This window comes from Rutidosis leptorrhynchoides, chromosome 6, assembly GCF_046630445.1.
Source record: "Rutidosis leptorrhynchoides isolate AG116_Rl617_1_P2 chromosome 6, CSIRO_AGI_Rlap_v1, whole genome shotgun sequence".
In the NCBI taxonomy this organism is placed as follows: domain Eukaryota; kingdom Viridiplantae; phylum Streptophyta; class Magnoliopsida; order Asterales; family Asteraceae; genus Rutidosis; species Rutidosis leptorrhynchoides.
Genome location: NC_092338.1, coordinates 338,553,823 through 338,577,041, shown reverse-complemented (window position 1 = coordinate 338,577,041; position 23,219 = coordinate 338,553,823). Strand labels below are relative to the sequence as shown.

The window sequence follows — 23,219 nt, the reverse complement described above, 5'->3', positions numbered from 1 at the left end:
CTGCTGAGAATGCGGAACAACGGGAGGTGGATAACTACTACAAACAAGATATACCTCATCCAGTCATGACATTTTCAGATATGCACTTGGAAGAGTTGCACCCGAACTTGAGATTTGACAGATGTTGGATAGATTATCCAAAATACCAAAGGGGCTTGCATACTCTTCATTCTAAAGCTGTTGAAGTACCTAGGGTAATAGAATGGGCACCGTTAGAAGCTGTAGAATTAGCCGGGCCAATTAGAGAATTACTTACACAGAGATATGGTAATTCTACTTTTAACGATTGGGTACGATTATTCAGCATGCGTAGACCTGCATATAAAGTATGGTGTGAAGAATTATTGTGTAGTATAGAAATAAATGATCGGGTAGCTAGTTTAACCGATCGATCTTTTATTAGATTTTTGTTAGGAGGTTCGATGCGCCACATGTCTTTACTAGACATGGCTCAGGCTTTACGTATATATACGTCTGAGGAGTTAGCATCTGCCGATTGTAGAGGGTTGATACTAAATGGTAGAAAGATAGACGAAAATTTTGATACGCATGGTGTATGGAGTCAAATAACTAGCCATTACCGATTTAAAGGGGGAAATTACTCTTATTTGGATATAGATAGAGCAGAGTTAAGAGTAATTCATAGGTTTTTAGCCAATTCGATTACACAACGAGGTAAGAATAAGGAAAAGGTAAATGAACAGAATTTGTTTTACCACATGTGTATTCGAGACCCACAAAGTGCTGTAAGTATACCTTATTGTGTGGGTTATTATTTATCAGCTATGGTTAGGGGGATGAGACCGCATAGCATAATAGGAGGTGGTATATTTATTACTTTGATTGCTGAATATCTCGGTGTGGATATAAGTCGGGGGAGATTATTAGTCGAAGAACCAGAACCCCGCGATACAATAGGTTTAAATGTATACCATGGTGCGAAGGTTTTGAAGAGGCGAAATAACGTCACAGTACAATACCATGGTAGACATCCACAGGTTGAGAGAAACCAACAGCCAGGTAATGTGGGAGGGGGAAATGAAATGACAGAAATGCAAAGGTTTATAGCTTCACAAGAGTACGAAAATGCTAGACATCGAGCATTTGAAGATTGGCAAGTTCATCAAAACCAAATCATAGCTTATTGCCAACAAATAGGTAGAAACTATATTCCTACTCCATCGCCCGTATTTCCTCCCTGGTCTATAGAGATCCAACCACCGTATCCTACGTATAACCCAGCCGAAGCATTTTATAACACATATGGTTATGCATGGAACCCCTACTGGTATTAGTATCATCCCTAGTCTACTTAGTTTTATTTATTTTATAATTTGTAATGTTGATACATTTAATACTTATGTTGGAATTATATTAGTTTTTATAATTTACAAATTTTTATTTTTAGATTTTAATAATGTTTGAATGTGGGGTAATATACCAAACTTCAAAAATATGTATATATGTTTGCAGTTTATCTTATGTACACAACAGGGTAAAACAACGCATTTTCAAAGACTGGAATTAAGTTCAGCAAAAGCAACTAATTTTGACGACAAGATGCAAAATAAATGTGATATAACAACAAGACGGAATGAACAAATGATATGCACCATTTATCATTCAGCAAACAAACGCCAATATGTTTGGAAACTTTGGTAAAATTTAATCATTTTCACACAAATCACCCTCAATAATTTAAATTGTTACTGATTTCTTGCAAATGAGGTCATTGCAAGATCTTAAGTGTGGGAAGGGGTTAAATTCTTTCGGATTTTAAAATTTTTACTTTATACACTTGGTTACCATTAGAAATACTAGTAAAGTAGTAGTTGTATTAGAATCTATTACTCTCTGATAATAAAGAACAGCCCTAGTCTTATATACTGACTACCCAATTCTAGTAAAAATTTTCAAAATTGTCAATTAAATGAACTCAAAATCATGTTTATACATATTTATGAACGATAAAACTAGGTTTTAACACCGAAATTATTATTACCTCGGAAAGGACATAAATTGAGAAACAAACCAAAATGTTAAAATTCATTTAAAATGGAATAGAGGACAATAAAAAGGAAAATAAAAGCCAAGTGTGGGAAAATTTACCAAGATATTTTAAACATATGTCACATATTTCTGTAACAAATAACTGAAAATACTTTTGCTTTGGACTAAACTAAACTGTTTTACCCGATGAAAGAAAAGAAGAGATGGATCTATACGATGAATCAATTCCATCATTAAAAGGAAGTAAAGTCTTCCGAAAAAGAAACGCGCTTCTTGATTTAGGTCAGGAAGTTGTCGTCCATACCAGCTGTAGGTTGACGAAAAATCTAGAAAAGTCATCACTAAAATCAGCAGGAAATCCATGGACCTCAGCATAAAACAGGGTCGCCAAGTGGTCAGATTTATCCTAACCATGAGAAGGATTTATCTCGTAAAATGGGGGGGCACCGTGCAAATTAGCTTGATAAGACTAATAAATCAGATCCCCAGAAAGGATAATCTCCTTAAAAGATCAAAAATTAGCTTTTAAGCCTGATATTACTCAATCCTAGAGATTGACCTTAAAGATTGAGAATTCAAACTCATGGAATTCAATGATATCTAAACTCGAGCTTGAACGAGAAAATATTTTGATCAAATTATAAACCGATTTGTTTTCTGAAAACCCATTTTCAATGCGTTCATTACCATTGAACGTAAAATCCTAGGAATTCATCTGGAATTCATTAGGTCACCTGAACCAAATCGGGTGTCAACCGTAAGAACGGTGGTTGCATAGCATGGTCAAAGACAGGACCTTATGCCAGACCGAAAAATTATAAGGGTGAGCTTTACTATTGCTCCTACAAAGGATAGTAATTGCGTCCGACACGTTATAGACCATAATTAAAAGCATGTCAGGGGACATTGCCTTAACAGTTGCTTGTTCAACACTTTCCTTTACAACCGGACGGTAGTTTACCGAAAGGTAATATACGGAGCAAGTATACTGGATGTGTTGCTTTCCTAATACAAGGTTAGCAAGTGGGTGACACAAAACCACAAGTTTTGAGCTAAAATTTTCAAATCTGAAACCCACCAAACCCACAAAAATATTTTGCAAACACCGGTGAAGGGTTATTCCGGAAAACTTATCTAGGGTAAAAGCTAGATTTAATTTTCAAAAGATCAAATGTTTTCATAAAGATCCAATTTCCTTAAAGGATCTAAATTTTTATAGTCATATGGGACTGTAAACCATATCGTTACTACCATTGTTTATACCACCGTATAGAAATCACTGATGTACAAAGTGTGAAGAATAAAGAATTGATTATATTATTTCAAGAATATATTGCTTGAGGACAAGCAACGCTCAAGTGTGGGAATATTTGATAATGCTAAAAACGAACATATATTTCATAGCATTATTCCTCAAGAAAGACAAGCTTTTAGTTGCAATTGCTCTATTTACAAGTAATATTCATTTAAATAATAAAAGGTGAAGACAAAAGATAGATTCGACGAATTGAAGACGCAAAGGTCCAAAAAGCTCAAAAGTACAAAATACAATCAAAGTGATTCCAATTATTGATGAGAAACGTGTCAAAATTACAAGAGTACAAGATTCAAAACGCAAAGTACAAGATATTAAATTGTACGCAAGGACGTTCGAAAATCCGGAACCAGGACCAGAGTCAACTCTCAACGCTCGATGCAACGGACTAAAAATTACAAGTCAACTATGCACATGAATATAATATAATATATAAATAATTCTTAAAAATTATATATATATATTATATTAATATTTAAAATCGTCGGCAAGAAAGAAGCCAAAGCTGGTGAGCTGGAATTTAAAACTCGTCGACTCGCTGAGTTTGAAGGCAAAAAATGCCGCGAGTCGCGGAGTTCCCCTGGACTCAATTCCCTATAAAAGCAAACGCAGTTTGATCGCAAAAATATCCACATATCAATCTCTCTATATCTATACGTAATATTTATATTTATAATTTATATTTTAATTTTAATTTTAATTTTAAATCCTAATAATAAGGGTATGTTAGCGAATGTTGTAAGGGTGTAAGTCGAAATTCTGTCCGTGTAACGCTACGCTATTTTTAATCATTGTAAGTTATGTTCAACCTTTTTACATTAATGTCTCGTAGCTAAGTTATTATTATGCTTATTTAATCCGAAGTAATCATGATGTTGGGCTAATTATTAAAATTGGGTAATTGGGCTTTGTACCATAATTGGGGTTTGGACAAAAGAACGACACTTGTGGAAATTAGACTATGGGCTATTAATGGGCTTTATATTTGTTTAACTAAATGATAGTTTGTTAATTTTAATATAAAGATTTACAATTGGGCGTCCCTATAAATAACCATATACACTCGATCGGACACGATGGGCGGGGTATTTATATGTACGAATAATCGTTCATTTAACCGGACACGGGAATGGATTAATAGCCACTAGAATTATTAAAACAAGGGTACTTGGCATAATTGTTAACAAAGTATTAAAACCTTGGGTTACATTCAGTCGACATCCTGGTGTAATTATTAAACAAAGTATTAAAATCTTGTTACAGTTTAAGTCCCCAATTAGTTGGAATATTTGACTTCGGGTATAAGGATAATTTGACGAGGACACTCGCACTTTATATTTATGACTGATGGACTGTTATGGACAAAAACCAGACGGACATATTAAATAATCCAGGACAAAGGACAATTAACCCATGGGCATAAAACTAAAATCAACACGTCAAACATCATGATTACGGAAGTTTAAATAAGCATAATTCTTTTATTTCATATTTAATTTCCTTTATTTTATATTTAATTGCACTTCTAATTATCGCACTTTTATTTATTGTTATTTATTTAATTGCACTTTTAATTATCGTATTTTTTAATTATCGCAAGTTTATTTTATCGCACTTTTATTATTCGGAATTTCATTATCGTTATTTACTTTACGCTTTAAATTAAGTCTTTTATTTATTTAATATTTTACATTTGGTTTTAACTGCGACTAAAGTTTTAAAATCGACAAACCGGTCATTAAACGGTAAAAACCCCCCTTTATAATAATAATATTACTTATATATATATTTGTATTTTTATAAATTAAACTAATATAGCGTTAAGCTTTGATTAAAAGATTTTCCCTGTGGAACGAACCGGACTTACTAAAAACTACACTACTGTACGATTAGGTACACTGCCTATAAGTGTTGTAGCAAGGTTTAAGTATACCCATTCTCTAAATAAATAAATATCTTGTGTAAAATTGTATCGTATTTAATAGTATCTCCTAGTAAAATTTAAGCTATTTTATATACACCTCGCATAACATCAGTCTTGCAAAACAAGAACTTGTTATCCTTTTTGATGAACTTATCGATGACAAACTTCACCTTCTAGGAGAACCGGTTGAAATTATGGATCGTGAAACCAAACTCTGAAACAACGTAAAATCCTGACTGTCGAAGTTCGTTGAAATGCCCAAAGAAGTACCTTCACTTATCCGTAGAATTGACAATGCAAGATCTCGAGGAAGAAACAACGACTACTACTTACAACTAAATTTCGGGACGAAATTTCTTTTAAGGTGTAGGTAATGTAACATACCGCGTTTTTTCGCTAAATTTATTTTAACACCGTTTTTTTTTTAAATAATATCTTTCGTTATTTAAAATCGTATTTTCTGTTGACTAACGTTCTTGATATTTTCGTTATTTAATTATAACATCTCCCGTTTTTGTCGCGTATTTAAAATAATTTGTTTGGTTAATTCACACACCCGCTTTCAAAATTGAGGGACCGAAGTTGCTAAGTGGGCAAACTAGTTGACTAGGTCAACTAGTCAACCCACTCTTTCCACCATTCATTTCCATCCATCTCCTACTTCCTTTTTCTCTCTAGTCACTAAGAACATCAACTTCAACCAACTCACTAATTCATCATCTAAATCGGATTTAGCAAGAAAACATTAAAATAAATTACGTATTTGGAATCCTCGCTGGGCCTGTCTTTTGCTCCCAGAGGTGCTGGCCGTTCGAGCAATTACCAACACTGTTGTGGAAAGGAAGTAGTGTCGGAGCTACTTCATCCTCTTCGATTTGATACCAATTTCATAGCTTGGGGTAAGGTTTCTAAAAACTCTAGATTTCTCAAATTCGTTTTATAGACTTGAAATGGTGTTAGTTAGTGTCTATGGCTCAAGTATAACATGAATATATGTTTTGTTTGCTCGATTTGTTATTTTTAGAGTAACAAGCATGAACTTGAAATGGGTGTGCTTAATCCTTGATTTTGGTTGATTAAATGTTGTTTAAATGTTAAAGTTCATGTATTAAATGTGTTACTAGCATCATTAGCTTCAATTTGATGTGTAGGTTGATTTGGAAAGCATCACTAACATGATTATTGATTTTGTGATTCTTGGTTAGGGTTTGATAGCTTTTAAAATGAACTTTTGATGCTTTGAATGCCATGAGATGTTGTTAGTAAGTGTTTAGTTGTATTGTATGTTTCATTACCTTCAAAACGGCGTATCATATGTGTAAATTGGATTACCGAATCTTAAAATGCGTTTTATGAACTTGAAACCTCGATTTTGAGCGTTTAATGATCATTTATTGAGGTTTTCATTGTTGTTAATGATGGAATTGATTGATGAAATGTTTTTGGTTGTATTCCTCTTTAAATTACCTTTCCAACGATATAAGATACGTGTTTTGAATGTTAACGAGTCAAAAGTTATGATTGTTTGAAGTTGAAATCGTCTAAGTGTAAACTGCCCCAGAATTGCTGCACCAGACACAGATGCGGCGCATCTGCCTTGGATGCGGCGCATCTGAGGCAGACTGCCCAAAAAAGTCAATTTTCGCTTAATTCTAAGTATGCTACGCACCCCCGATCAACATGAAACTTGGCCAACATGCTCATATATGATTTCTAAGCTTAGGAAAATAGTTCGGGACCCGACCCGACCCCGTTGACTTTTTCATTGACTTTGACCAAGTTTGACTTTTAGTCAAACATAACAAAACACTTATGAAATCGTTCTAATCTTATTTTATACTTGATTCTTGCATGAAACTTGACAACGTAATTCACATGCTATATATTCGAGTCGTAACGAGCCATAGGACTAATTGAACACATTTCGTCCGACCTTGTGTCGTAACCGGTTAATTGATACAACTTACTTGTTTAGGTCAAGACTAAGCAACTTTCATGCACACGTTTACTTTGTGAAGTACATTTATACTCGTGCACTCGAGGTGAGATCATAGTCCCATCTTTCAACAACTTTTTATACTTTTAAATCATGGGATGAGAAACATATACGGTTTTATACTATATACTTTATACTTTGAACACAAGTACGGAAACGAACATTCCACGTGCGAGTTTGAACAAAAAGCCTCAATTCAATTATCATTCGTTACACTTGCAGGGTGTAAACGTGAACTTATATTATGTGATCACATGGGCTTGACGAGCCTCATTCGGACGGTTCGCTACCGTTAGCGGATGAAATATATTTTCGAGTTTAGTGTATGTTCTAACACTACGTAACAGGGTACAAAACAGTTAAGTTTGATAATTGGGTGCTCGTGATCTAAACAAAAACTTTGGAATGCAAGCGATTTAGATAATCGACTTATATTAAATCTTGTGGTTCAAATACACGTTTACTAAAACACCTATGATTTCACCAACGTTTTCGTTGACAGTTTTCTATATGTTTCTCAGGTTCATGAATGGCTATTTGATACATGCTTCCGCGTACACTCATACTTGCTTGGGGTCAAGCATACATGCAAACACTTTGATTACTTGCTTGGAGTCAAGCATACATACATACATACATACATACATACATACGCTAGTGATAGCACCTTTGGATTCAAACATATTGTTTACATACTTACGCTATTTATAGCAACCGTGATTTTCAACTTATATTATGTCGCAAGTTATTTCATTTATACTTTACTACTTTTGTAAACTTAAACTTGTTGTCGAACCGTTGGTAAACTAAACTTTGTAAGTCTTGTACGTTTCAAATGAATGCGACATGATTTTGGTCAAACGCGTCTCATTTAGGGACTATGACCACGTAACGGGACCTAAGTTAGCGGCGCCGTCAATGACTATTTTGTCGGCTCGCTACAAGTAACTCGCAATGGGACCAAATGTTGATGTATTCGTCCAGGTGAATTTGGACGGGCCTTTACAAAAACCGAATTAATAAGGACTATTCTTCCCCAAAAGACATCGAACGCATTCTCCAACTCGATAACCTCTTTTTAAATTTGTCAATGATCGGGTTCCAATCATTTAATTTGTTCATTCTCGAACCAACTGATAGTCCAAGGTAGGTAAACGGGAACTTACCAACTTGACACTCAATACGATTTGCCACATAACTTACTTCATTAAAGTCTATACCAATACCGTAAATACAACTCTTTTGAAAGTTTACTTTTAAACTTGAAGCTAGAAACATTTGAGAAGATTCCAAATACTATACACACTTTAAAAGGTTAAAAATTACATGGCATTATATATATTATTGGGCTAAAACAAAAAAAAAAAAAAAAAAATTAAAGGGGACAATAGGATATCATTTGATATATATATATATATATATATATATATATATATATATATATATATATATATATATATATATATATATATATATATATATATATATATATATATATATATATTAATATATTATTGGGCTAAAACTAAAAAAAAAAAAAAAAAAAAAAAAAATTAAAGGGGACAATAGGATATCATTTTTTTTTTTTTTTTTTTTTTTTTTTTTTTTTTTTTTTTGAAGGCAATGTTAGTTGTTAGTTGTTAGACTCGAACCTGGGTCACTTTCGAATCCATGAAACATGGATACCAATGAAGCAAGACCTCATTGGCACAATAGGATATCATTTGATGTTAGACGACAGTCGCACAAGCATAAAACCACTAAATTATGCTCTTTGATTAGTGTATTGGATTAAAATAAAATTATTTTTGCTTTAAGAAAAAAAAAAAACATTGAACGAATCAAGCCAAGTCAACTAGAAATTTATTTTTTCTATATTCACAATTCTAATTAAGTTAATGCACAGATAATAAGCTCTAATATAGTTAGATAATTTAAGTGACAACCCCAAAAGGTGTTTGAGTGGTTGAGTGTTTAAAAATCTTCAAAGGAGACTCAAGTTCAATCCTCACCAATCTCAATTTAAGACCTTACATTTCAAAAAAAAAAAAATAAATAAAAGATAATTTAAGTGACGATATTTCCATCTAACGCATTCAAAATTTGTATGGTACAAACTAAATATGCGCAATTATGGTGGTTTAGCACATTTATCATCAAAGTTTTAAATACTACAGGACAAGATAGGAAAAAATATGCACAATTATTATTGTCTGCTTTCAATCGATCTACTTTTCGTTTTTAAATGATTTCTAATCTTTCGTTTGACGTCTCCATCTTCTTTAGTATACTTTTCAATTTTAAATGATTCTTAATCTTCTGTTTGACGTCCCCATCTTCTTTTGTATTGTTGTGCTAGATTATATCATATGTGTTTTAGGTTTGATTCGATCTAGTTTTGATATCGTGAGCTTCTGTTTGGTTGCTTGTAATAGTTTAGTTCGGTAATTTAATTTCGTACGTTTCAAGGAGGTTTTATTTTTCTTATAAACTTTCTTTTGGTTAAAAATTTTTCCGTTTATACGCAAAAGAAAAGAAAAGGACATGGAAAAATTTAAAGCATGCATCTCACGTGAATCGCTCATCTATTCTATTTTTCTATATAAACCACAAAAACACAGATAAACCACACACACTCTTTCAACATTCACATGAAACATCATCCTTGCAAAATGCATAACTTCTTGACAACAATTCTCACCTTTTTCCTAATTTGCATCTCTTTCGATTCTTCAACTGCTCTCACTGGTGGTTGGAGTCCCATTGGTGATGTGAACAATCCTAAGATCGTCGAAATAGGGAAATTTGCGGTGGATGAGCATAACAAGGTGGACCACAAGTCTCTCGTGTTCAAAAAAGTGGTTAACGGAGAGAGCCAAGTGGTGGCCGGAATGAATTATAACCTTACGATCTCCGCATTAGATGGTGATGCAAAGAATGATTATGTGGCTCTTGTTTGGGACAAACCATGGGAGAAATTTAGGCAGTTAACGTCTTTTAAGGGACCTATTTAATTTAATATAATTTAATAAAAGAAATAACGTTATATGATTTTGATATTGTGATTTTTTTATCCTTTTTAAGCACGAAATATATATAACAATATATTATTTTTTGTGCACAATTTATTAAGTTTATTGCTGAATGAAATGTATATAACATGAGAGTATCTGTGAATGCAATTGATATTATTTTGTTGAATTTAGTTTGTTTGTGTTGCTTCATATGATTTTAAGGCTTTTTTTAGGGTAGTGATATATACACAACCAATTTTTACAAATACGCAATTAAACATGTTTTACAATGTTGTACTGTACAACACTGTAAATCATGTTTAGTTGTGTATTTGTAAAAATTGGTTGTGTATATATCATCACCCTTCTTTTTATGACGAAAGAAGAAAAAATCAATGTAAAAGGACAAAACAATGTACTCCGTGACAATCAAATTCACGTTTTCTTCGATAAAAAACAAAGTAGTACAATAAAATTATTATATTTACAGAATTACGTGTTGAACGTCTGAAATGTAAAAACTAAAAAGGAGAAACCAACATTATAAAGTATTTTAGCGATGTACGAATGGAAATACGTGAGGAATTACCACCACATATATAAGGGATAATAATAATAATTTTTTTTTAGAAAGGCTGCAAAGATTTTATTACTTGTATAAAGTTACAACTCGAAGGCTTATATACAATGAACGACCTATCACTATGTACATGAGCAAAAAAAACTAATACAGTGAAGTCAAACTGAATGAAACACGAAAAACACATACTCGAGATTCCTACTGTACGAGGTCTATTATCCTACCCCAGCTTGCTGAGAAGAAAAACAACACGAGACGGAGTTGGTTAACCAAATATACCAATCTAACTTGCTTCTTTTTGATCTTGTACAAATCCATTCATAGCTTTTGCATTGTATTTCATTGAAGACCATCGAGTTAGACGCAGAGTTCTTTCCGAAAACCTTCCTATTGCGATTCTTCCAAATCAAGTATCCGCTTATACATTTAACCTCTTGCCAAATGACACCATTATTGCTCGAAGCCAGAAGAGGACATGACTCTTTATATATTTCTCCAACGGAAAAGATAGAAACTACATTCAAATTCCACCATTCGAATACCTTCAACCAAATTTCCGAGGCAAACTTACAAAATACCAAAGCATGATCTACCGTCTCGAGGTCATCATCGCATATTGGACACCTTACCGAGTCAAGGTCGATAGACTTTTTATCTAACTCAACTTGAGTAGGGATCCTTTTGCGAATCGACCTCCAAGCAAATATCTCGATCTTCTTTGGAACAAACTTATTACGGACAGTCTCTTGGCCTTGGAGGGAACTGTTTAGGATGTTTTCATCGTTACGTGTCGACATTTCACTACTCTTGAACGTGCCGCTGCAGTTCCATTGCCATTTCCACGAGTCATTGTTATTGCTTGCGAACTGAATTACTTGCAGAATTGTGATGACCCGAAAAATTTCGACTAATTTAAACCAATTCTCTATACGATTTATTATTTTGGCACGTTAAACAAAGTCTGTTAGATTGAGTCTCAAAATTTTAGAACTGTTTCATATATACAATTACCTTTGACTACTCTCCACAATTCATGAACAATTATATGTATGTATGTATATATATATATATATATATATATATATATATATATATATATATATATATATATATATATATATGTACAAGTAAAAACGACTTTCCTACAGTAAAACCCTAGTTGCTACAGTAAAAATTACTTCGCTACAGTAAAACACTATTTGCTACAGTAAAACACTATTTGCTACAGTGAAACCGTATTTTGCTACAGTTCTACAGTGAAAACTAAAAATTCATGCAATGCACAAAAGTTATCGCATATGCCTCACGACAACTAAAAATTCATGAAAAGAACTATACGACGCACGATTTGGAACTTGGAGCAGTAGTTTTTGCACTCAAAATATGGAGACACTATCTATATGGCACCAAGTGTACAGTGTACACCGACCATAAGAGTCTTCAGCATATTTTTGATCAAAAACAACTCAATATGAGGCAACGTCGCTGGGTAGAGTTGTTAAACGATTACGATTGTGAAATCCGTTACCACCCCGGAAAAGCTAATGTTGTAGCTGATGCCCTAAGTCGAAAAGAAAGAGTAAAACCTCTTAGGGTCCGAGCTTTGAATATTACAATTCGTACTGATCTCACAAAGCAAATTCAAGCAGCACAGTTAGAAGCTTTAAAAGAAGAAAACGAAAAAGGTGAAATGAGCAAAGGGTTAGAAAAATAACTTGAAGTAAAAGCCGGTGGAACCCTGTATTTTGCTGGTAGGATATGGGTACCAAGACATGGTAACCTAAGGCAACTAGTACTAGATGAAGCACACAAAACGAGGTACTCAATTCACCCAGGAAATGGGAAAATGTACCACGATCTCAAGAAGTTCTATTGGTGGCCTAATATGAAGACAGAAATTGCTACTTATGTAAGCAAATGTTTGACGTGTGCAAAGGTTAAAGCTGAGCACCAAAAGCCGTCAGGATTACTGCAACAACCAGAAATTCCGCAGTGGAAATGGGAAAGAATAACCATGGATTTCATTACGAAATTGCCAAGGACTGCAAGTAGTCATGATACTATTTGGGTGATAGTTGATCGTCTAACTAAATCAGCTCACTTCCTACCAATAAAGGAGACAGACAGTATGGAGAAATTAGCACGCCTATATTTGAAGGAAGTAGTTTCCAGGCATGGTGTACCCATCTCCATCATATCTGATCGCGACACCCGATTCACATCACGTTTTTGGCAATCATTACAAAAAGCATTGGGAACTCGATTAGATATGAGCACCGCTTATCACCCACAGACAGATGGTCAAAGTGAAAGAACAATACAAACATTGGAAGACATGTTACGGGCATGCGTGATTGACTTTGGAACCAGTTGGGATCGACACTTACCGTTGGCAGAATTTTCATACAATAACAGCTATCATACGAGCATCAACGCAGCACCATTTGAAGCACTTTACGGTAGAAAGTGCAGATCTCCTATCTGTTGGAGTGAAGTGGGAGAAAGACAACTTACTGGACCAGAAATTATTCACGAAACCACCGAAAAGATCATTCAAATACAACAGCGATTGAAAACGGCCATGAGTCGCCAAAAGAGTTATGCTGATGTAAGAAGAAAACCGCTAGAATTTCAAGTGGGCGACAAAGTCATGTTGAAAGTGTCACCCTGGAAAGGCGTTGTACGATTCGGTAAACGAGGAAAGCTAAGTCCTAGGTACGTAGGACCCTTTGAAATCACCGAAAGAATTGGAGCAGTTGCTTATCGATTAAAGCTACCGCAAGAACTTAGTAGTGTTCACGACACATTTCACGTGTCAAATTTGAAGAAATGTTTAGCTGAAGAGGATGTCGTAATTCCTCTTGACGAAATACGAATTAATGATAAACTCCATTTTGTCGAAGAACCTGTTGAAATCATGGACCGTGAGGTCAAACAATTAAAACAAAGCAAAATACCGATAGTTAGAGTTCGTTGGAACGCAAGACGAGGACCCGAGTTTACTTGGGAACGTGAAGATCAAATGAAGCAAAAGTATCCACATTTGTTCACTGATATCGCTCATGAAACAGGTACTACTCAAAATTTCGGGACGAAATTTTCTTTAACGGGGAGGTACTGTGATGACCCGAAAAATTTCGACTAATTTAAACCAATTCTCTATACGATTTATTATTTTGGCACGTTAAACAAAGTCTATTAGATTGAGTCTCAAAATTTTAGAACTGTTTCATATATACAATTACCTTTGACTACTCTCCACAATTCATGAACAATTATATGTATATATATATATATATATATATATATATATATATATATATATATATATATATATATATATATATTGAAATGTCCCGTTCTTATTGATTAAAAACGTTCCATATTAATTGATTTCGTTGCGAGGTTTTGACCTCTATATGAGACGTTTTTCAAAGACTGCATTCATTTTTAAAACAAACCATAACCTTTATTTCATAAATAAAGGTTTAAAAAGCTTTACGTAGATTATCAAATAATGATAATCTAAAATATCCTGTTTACACACGACCATTACATAATGGATTACAATACAAATATGTTACATCGAAATCAGTTTCTTGAATGCAGTTTTTACACAATATCATACAAACATGGACTCCAAATCTTGTCCTTATTTTAGTATGCAACAGCGAAAGCTCTTAGTATTCACCTGAGAATAAACATGCTTTAAACGTCAACAAAAATGTTGGTGAGTTATAGGTTTAACCTATATATATCAAATCGTAACAATAGACCACAAGATTTCATATTTCAATACACATCCCATACATAGAGATAAAAATCATTCATATGGTGAACACCTGGTAACCGACAATAACAAGATGCATATATAAGAATATCCCCATCATTCCGGGACACCCTTCGGATATGATATAAATTTCGAAGTACTAAAGCATCCGGTACTTTGGATGGGGTTTGTTAGGCCCAATAGATCTATCTTTAGGATTCGCGTCAATTAGGGTGTCTGTTCCCTAATTCTTAGATTACCAGACTTAATAAAAAGGGGCATATTCGATTTCGATAATTCAACCATAGAATGTAGTTTCACGTACTTGTGTCTATTTTGTAAATCATTTATAAAACCTGCATGTATTCTCATCCCAAAAATATTAGATTTTAAAAGTGGGACTATAACTCACTTTCACAGATTTTTACTTCGTCGGGAAGTAAGACTTGGCCACTGGTTGATTCACGAACCTATAACAATATATACATATATATCAAAGTATGTTCAAAATATATTTACAACACTTTTAATATATTTTGATGTTTTAAGTTTATTAAGTCAGCTGTCCTCGTTAGTAACCTACAACTAGTTGTCCACAGTTAGATGTACAGAAATAAATCGATAAATATTATCTTGAATCAATCCACGACCCAGTGTATACGTATCTCAGTATTGATCACAACTCAAACTATATATATTTTGGAATCAACCTCAACCCTGTATAGCTAACTCCAACATTCACATATAGAGTGTCTATGTGAAAGGATCCGAAACTAATCATCCGGACAGTGTCCATATTGATTACAAACGAATTACAACAGTTGATAACATCGCGAGGTACTAGACCTCTATATGATACATTTTACAAACGTTGCATTTATTCTTAAAAGGCAATCTATCTTTACATCAAACATTATTAAACTCGTCTAACATTTCTCGATATCCGAATGACCTATTCTGTCATTTACTTAATAAATGCCTTTAATGATCTTCAATGACTCGAATGCAACGTTCTTGTAACATGACTTAAATGGTCCCATCTAGTATTCTTTATATGAGCTAATGCACAGCGGAAGTCTTAATTCGTACCTGAGAATAACATGCTTTAAAAAGTCAACATAAAGTTGGTGAGATATATAGGTTTGATGCTAGCAGCGTTATAACAATCCATGGACCACAAGATTTCATATATTAACATTTCGATAAAAATATTCTAAGTGGTTGAGCACTTGGTAACCATACTTAACATTTAATCACGTCGCATATTCCCTTTAATATGAAATCTTACTACACCGTACCAAGGTGTAGTCACAAAACGAAGTACTGTGCAACCGTTGATGTAACGACCCGCACTTTTTCGATCATTCTATACTTATAAGATTAATATTTACATAATTTAAACCTTGCCAACATGATAAGCAATCCAAATTGTCGAGACTGATATTTCCGAAAAGAGTTTTACACAACGTTTGACCGTCTAGTTTGACCGATGATATCACGAACCATACAATATATGATAATTATACGTTTGTGTATATATATGTATATATACATATTTAACATGATTAAGGAATGTTTTAATACCTCATTTTATATTAATAACAACAAGTTATATGTGTATTTTGAAACTACTAACTTAAGTTTTCAAAACGACAACTATACGTAACGTTATTTGACATAAATACTTAAGACATATAATGTTTATACATATATTGTATAAGTAATGTATTTAATCACTTTTAAGAACTTAAATACATAAAATCATATAAGTGTATTCACAAAAGATAGCTATATTTGAATCCTCATTCCATTTTTCACAAAATTTCTATACGTATACCTAGAGTATTTGTACTCGTATCATACCAAGCTTCTATACGTATTTACTATTGGTATATACACATCAAATCACCACCTAACCAGCCCTTATTCATGCCTTATGTATAAGGTAATTACTTTTGAATCATTGCAAGACTAATTACAAAAATACAAACTAAAATTTTGTCATGTTATCCTTAAAGATCACATTTTTAGGAGTATATATGTATCATCATTTTTGATTCATTTTTACTTCAATCTCTTAACTAAAAACACACACTCTTTCTTACTCTCTAAACTCCATAACAATCCAGCAAAGTTCCATAAAGATCTAGCTTCAAAAACCATACTAAAACACCATAAGAAAACCATACAAAAACACTTCAAGAAAACCCTCCAAGAACACCAACTTACTACCAATCTTTCATCCACTTCTATCACCCTTTTGATTCTAGCTTCTTACTTCTCTTTTACAGCAAACTTATCCAAGGAACTTGAGGTAGAATCTATGTTCATAACCTTATTCGATTCATATATATATAGCTATCTTATTTTGTGGTACAAAAGTTTAACAACAAGAACATAGTTTGAATGTTTTCAAACTTGTTTGCAAACTAAATAGATCCTTCTAACTTAACTTTTAAAATACTTCAAGACCTGTAATATAACTTATGTATATACTAATTTAACAAGGTAAAACTTGGTTTTTCAAAGTATAAGTATTTTTAGAAAAATGGTCATTAAATGATTTTGTTGTAACAAAAATGTTTAACTTCATATGTTTCACTAATGTTTCACTTATGCCGTATGATTTTGAATACAAACCAAGGTATTTACAGTTCATAGTCTTAAAGAAGAACTCGATCCAAGAAGATGGCAATTTGAATCAACGAAAACGGATTTGTAACGAAGAAACTATGACCGAAACAAAATTGGTTATCCTAGATCATTTCAACTACGGGATCAATTGGAAAAAAATGATATAAATCACATATTTCTAAGATAACATGATATTTTATATATATGTACTTATAATTCAATTTTATATGGTTCAGGATCACCCGTAAACAACACGAGAAGATTAATCATAAGATCCCATGATTGTACGCAACACGTCATTTGACAACACCGGTACTTTATGTACGCAACACGTCATTTGACAACACCGGTACCATGGGTCAAGATTAATCTCGACCAATACATATACGATGGGGTTTTATTTATTTCGTTGGGGGTTTTATTTATTTCATTGCGGGTATATTAAACATCTAAAAATGAACCATTAAAATTGAATTACTAACAACGAACTGCTAACTACGGACTAAGGAATTATTCAAAGTATTAAAAGTATAACAAGTATATATTTATAACGTTTGTTTAAAAAAATGAAAACATATTGATATATTATATATGGATAGGTTCGTGATATCAACCGGAAGACCGAGTCAAATTATTTATATCATCAAGACAAGAGTGAGTATATAGTCCCACTTTTAAACTCTAAATATTTCGGGATGAGAATACATGCATTTTATGATTTACGTTATGGACACAAGTGATTAAAAATATATATTCTACGTTGAGTTGTACCACTGGCATACTTCCCTGTAACTTGGTAACTACTATTTACATGAGGTATTGTAAACGTGAATCCTGTTGATAGATCTATCGGGCCTGACAACCCCAACCGGACTGGACGACCAGTATTCAACGGTTGCACAGTACTTCGTTTCGGTGACTACACTTGGTACGGTGTAGTAAGATTTCATAATAAAGGGAATATGCGACGTTGATTAAATGTTAAGTATGGTTATCAAGTGCTCAACACTTAGAATACTTTTATTAAATTGTTTATATACGAAATCTTGTGGTCTATATATATATTGCTGCCGGCATTAAACCTATATCTCACCAACTTTATGTTGACCTTTTTAAAACATGTCTATTCTCAGGTGATTTCTAAAGCTTCCGCTGCATCATGTTGGATCTAACCAGGATCTTGCGTACGCATGTTTGTGTCAAAAATAAAACTGCATATCCGAGATGTTGTATTGTAAAATATGCTAGAAACCGTGTTGTTGTCATCATTTGTAAAGTTTGTAAGTCGAAGATTATCGCTAAACGTTAATCTTCTTTTTATTGTCTTAAGCTTGTAACAAAAATAATGATTATGGTTTGTAATGTATAATATATGCAGTTTTCTTTCAAAAATGTCTCATATAGAGGTCAATACCTCGCAATGAAATCATACGTTATCCAACGCGTTCTTATGGTTAAGGACGGGTTATGACATGTGGTATCAGAGCGGTGGTCTTAGCGAACCAGGTTTGCATTAGTGTGTCTAACTGATAAGTCGTTAGGATACATTAGTAAAGTCTGGACTTTGACCGGGTCTGATTTAAAAAAAAAAAAAAAACCATTGCTTATCACTGTTGGTTAAAATTTATATGTAAATATTATATAAGTACTAATGGGTTAGTTGTTGTGTGATAGATGTCGAGCTCAAAAATTGTTATCACAATCAACGACTCCGAATCAGAATCTTCAGATGGCGTTCCAGTCATTAACCTGTCCGATGACGAAAATGATATCCTTGGGGAAGACTCACAAATTCCGGATGAACCAACTATAAAGAACCCGGAAAGTGAACCCGAGGAGGAAAGTGAACCCGAGGAGGAAAGTGAACCCGAGGAGGAAAGTGAACCCGAGGAAGAAATACAGGAAATTACAAAAGACGAGTTCGAACTAGGAAAGAAACGAAAGGCTAATGAATTAGAAAATCCAAATCCCGAGTTTAATGAGAATGATGTGGCACCAATTCCACTCAACACTACCACCCCTATCCCCGCTATTCCTATTCGTTCTGTCCCGGCATCCAGTTCTTCAGTCCCACAGCCAAAATATAGGCAGACAGTTAGGATAAGCGTTAAGCAAATCTTTGTGTCTAAACGTCCTAGAAAATAGATCAAACGATGCGCTGCTGTGTCAAACCATGGAACCGAATAATGTTTTGTATAATATTAATAGTGTGGTTTGCTTAATGTTCAATGTAAGATAAGCATATGTAAAATATTGAAGTATGAAATGCAATAATTTTCCATGGTTAAGTATTATTTAGATTGTAGTAATTGATTCTGTACTAAGCTATTAAGTATGAACATTAACGGGTAAGTACTACCCAAGATATAATTATAAAACGCTAATAAGAAGAAAAGGCTTTTATAATAATACCTGGTTCATATTATTAACAAGCTATAAATGTACTATAAATACACACTACATCTATAATATTCCATGTGAATAATTATTGTCTTTCATTAGGAAATGGCGCGATTGAATCGAATGACGGAACAAGAACTCGAGGAACTCATCAACCAGCGAGTGAACGACAGAATGTTATGGGTTGAGGCTGCAAGAGCTGCTGCAGTTAACCCAAATCCTCGTGTAGGATGCTCCTACAAGACGTTTCAAGCTTGCAAGCCTTCATCATTCAGTGGAACGGAAGGGCCGATCGGTTTAACCCGATGGATAGAAAAGATGGAGACGGTGTTTAAAATCAGTGGTTGTGATGAAAAAGACATGACCAAGTTTGCATCGTGCACTTTACAAGATAGTGCACTCACATGGTGGAAGAATTATGTGAAGGCGGTAGGAGGAGATGTAGCTTATGATACTCCATGGGAAGAATTCAAAGCGATGATAATCACCGAGTATTGTCCAAGGAATGAGGTTATTAAGTTAGAAGATGAGTTACGAAGTTTGAAGGTGGTTGGTACTGAAATCACCAACTACAATCAGCGATTCATGGAATTGGTTTTACTATGTCCTGAATTGGTTCCAACCGAAGCACGGAAGATTGAAATGTACAAAGGTGGTTTGCCCAGCAAGGTCAAGGCAAACGTTACGGCATCGAAACCTAAGACAATTCATGAAGCTATAACCATGGCGAACGAGCTAATGGATCAAGTCATCTTGGATAAGAAAGCATTCACTACTGAGGTGAAGGTATCGAGTAACAAAAGAAAGTGGAACGGAAATTATGATCGAGGTTACCAACAACAATCTTTTAAGAAACCAGAAACCCCGAAAGGTGCGGGTAGTGGTTCAGGCTTTGGTTACAAAGGACAAAGTCCTTTATGCAACCGTTGTCACAAACATCACTTTGGTTACTGTAGTGTGTTGTGCACTAAATGCAATCGACAGGGACATCTTGCTGAAGATTGTAAGGCTCTCGTTACAAATGCAAATGGTAACAAGACTCCTGCCACCAACGCAAATAGAACTGCTTTGGCTAACATTACTTGTTTTGGTTGTGGAAAACAAGGTCACTATAAGAGTCAGTGCCCGAATCAGAATGGCGGACCTGCACGTGGAAGAGCGTTTGTTATTAATGCTAGAGAGGCACAAGAAGACCCGGAGCTTGTTACGGGTACGTTTACCATTAATAACTTATCAGCATCTGTCTTATTTGATACTGGCGCCGATAGAAGTTACGTGTGTATAAATTTTTACACTAAATTGAATTGTTCATCATTACCTCTAGATGCTAAGTACTTAATTGAGTTAGCTAATGGTAAACTAATTAAAGCCGATAAAATTTGTCGTGATTGTGAAATAAATCTAGCCGGAGAAACGTTTAAAATCGACTTAATACCCGTAGAATTAGGAGGTTTTGATGTAATAGTCGGCATGGACTGGATGTCCAAAATAGGAGCGGAAGTTGTTTGTGCCAAGAAGGCAATTCGTATTCCTGGTAAGGATAAAATACCGGTGATGATTTATGGAGAGAAGGGTAATTCAAAGCTAAAACTCATTAGTTGTTTGAAAGCCAAGAAGTGTTTAGAAAAGGGATGTTACGCTATTTTAGCACATGTTAATAAAGTCGAAAAGAAAGAAAAGTGCATCAACGACGTGCCTGTGGCAAGAGATTTTCCTGAAGTTTTTCCGGAAGAATTACCGGGATTACCTCCATTTAGATCGGTAGAATTTCAAATAGATTTAGTACCAGGAGCTGCACCAGTGGCTCGTGCGCCATATAGACTTGCACCGTCCGAATTAAAAGAACTTCAAAGTCAGTTAAAAGAATTATTGGACCGTGGATTCATACGACCAAGTACATCACCGTGGGGAGCTCCAATTTTGTTTGTCAAGAAGAAAGACGGATCTTTCCGAATGTGTATAGATTATCGTGAATTAAATAAGTTAACTATCAAGAATCGGTATCCACTACCGAGAATTGATGACTTATTTGATCAATTGCAAGGATCATGTGTTTATTCGAAAATCGACTTAAGATCGGGCTATCATCAACTACGCGTTAAAGAAGAGGACATTCCGAAAACTGCTTTTCGGACACGTTATGGTCATTACGAATTTTTGGTTATGCCGTTTGGATTGACGAATGCGCCAGCTGTATTCATGGACCTCATGAATCGAGTTTGTAGTCCGTATTTAGATAAGTTTGTTATCGTTTTCATTGATGATATTCTTATCTATTCCAAGAGTGAGCAAGAGCATGAAGAGCATTTAAGGTTGATACTGGAGTTGTTGAGAAAAGAACAGCTATATGCTAAATTTTCTAAGTGTGCTTTTTGGTTGAAAGAAGTGCAATTTCTTGGTCACGTTGTTAATAGCAAAGGAATTCAGGTTGATCCAGCAAAAACTGAAGCCATTGAAAAATGGGAGACTCCTAAGACACCAACGCAGATACGCCAATTTTTGGGTTTAGCCGGTTATTATAGAAGGTTTATTCAAGATTTTTCCCGAATAGCTAAGCCGTTGACAGCGTTAACGCAAAAAGGGAAGAAATACGAATGGACTTCGGAGCAGGAGAACGCATTTCAAATACTGAAGAAGAAGTTAACTACGGCGCCTATTTTATCGTTACCAGAAGGGAACGATGATTTTGAAATATATTGTGACGCTTCGCGACAAGGTTTTGGTTGTGTTCTTATGCAACGGAAGAAAGTTATTGCATACGCATCCCGACAATTAAAGATTCACGAGCGGAATTATACGACGCATGATCTAGAACTGGGAGCAGTCGTGTTTGCATTGAAGATATGGAGACACTACTTGTATGGGGTTAAATGCACTGTGTTTACTGATCATAAAAGCCTTCAACATATTTTCGATCAAAAACAGCTGAACATGAGGCAACGTAGGTGGGTCGAGCTGATAAACGACTATGATTGTGAAATTCGTTATCATCCCGGGAAGGCGAACGTGGTGGCCGATGCTCTAAGCAGAAAGGAACGAGAACCAATTCGAGTACGAGCGATGAACATAAAAATTCGCATGAATCTCAACTCACAAATCAAAGAAGTTCAACGAGAAGCACTTACTAAAGAAAATATAGGAAATGAAATAATGAAGAAGTATGAGAAGCAACTCGTTATGCGGGAAGATGGAATTCGATATTTTGCAAATCGTATTTGGGTACCGAAGTTGGGTGGATTAAGGAAGTTGATATTGAACGAGGCACATAAGACAAGATATTCGATACATCCTGGAGTTGGAAAGATGTACCAAGATCTTAAGACGCATTATTGGTGGCCTGATTTGAAGACAGACGTTGCAACATATGTTGGGGAATGTTTAACTTGTTCCAAAGTCAAAGCAGAACACCAGAAGCCGTCAGGGTTACTTCAACAACCAGAAATTCCAGAATGGAAATGGGACGGTATTACCATGGATTTCATCACGAAGTTACCAAAGACTGCCTGGGGATACGACACCATTTGGGTAATTGTTGATCGTCTTACCAAATCTGCACATTTCTTGCCTATAAAGGAAA

General features: G+C 34.5%; 1 protein-coding gene across 1 annotated transcript; it reads left to right on the top strand.

The window, feature by feature from the left end:
- Positions 1-9,896: 9,896 nt before the first annotated feature.
- Positions 9,897-10,390, top strand: LOC139856027 (cysteine proteinase inhibitor 5-like). Its single transcript, XM_071845263.1, has one exon. It carries the CDS (start codon positions 9,897-9,899, stop codon positions 10,257-10,259), a length of 363 nt encoding a protein of 120 aa, XP_071701364.1. The 3' UTR covers positions 10,260-10,390.
- The last annotated feature ends 12,829 nt before the right edge of the window (positions 10,391-23,219 follow it).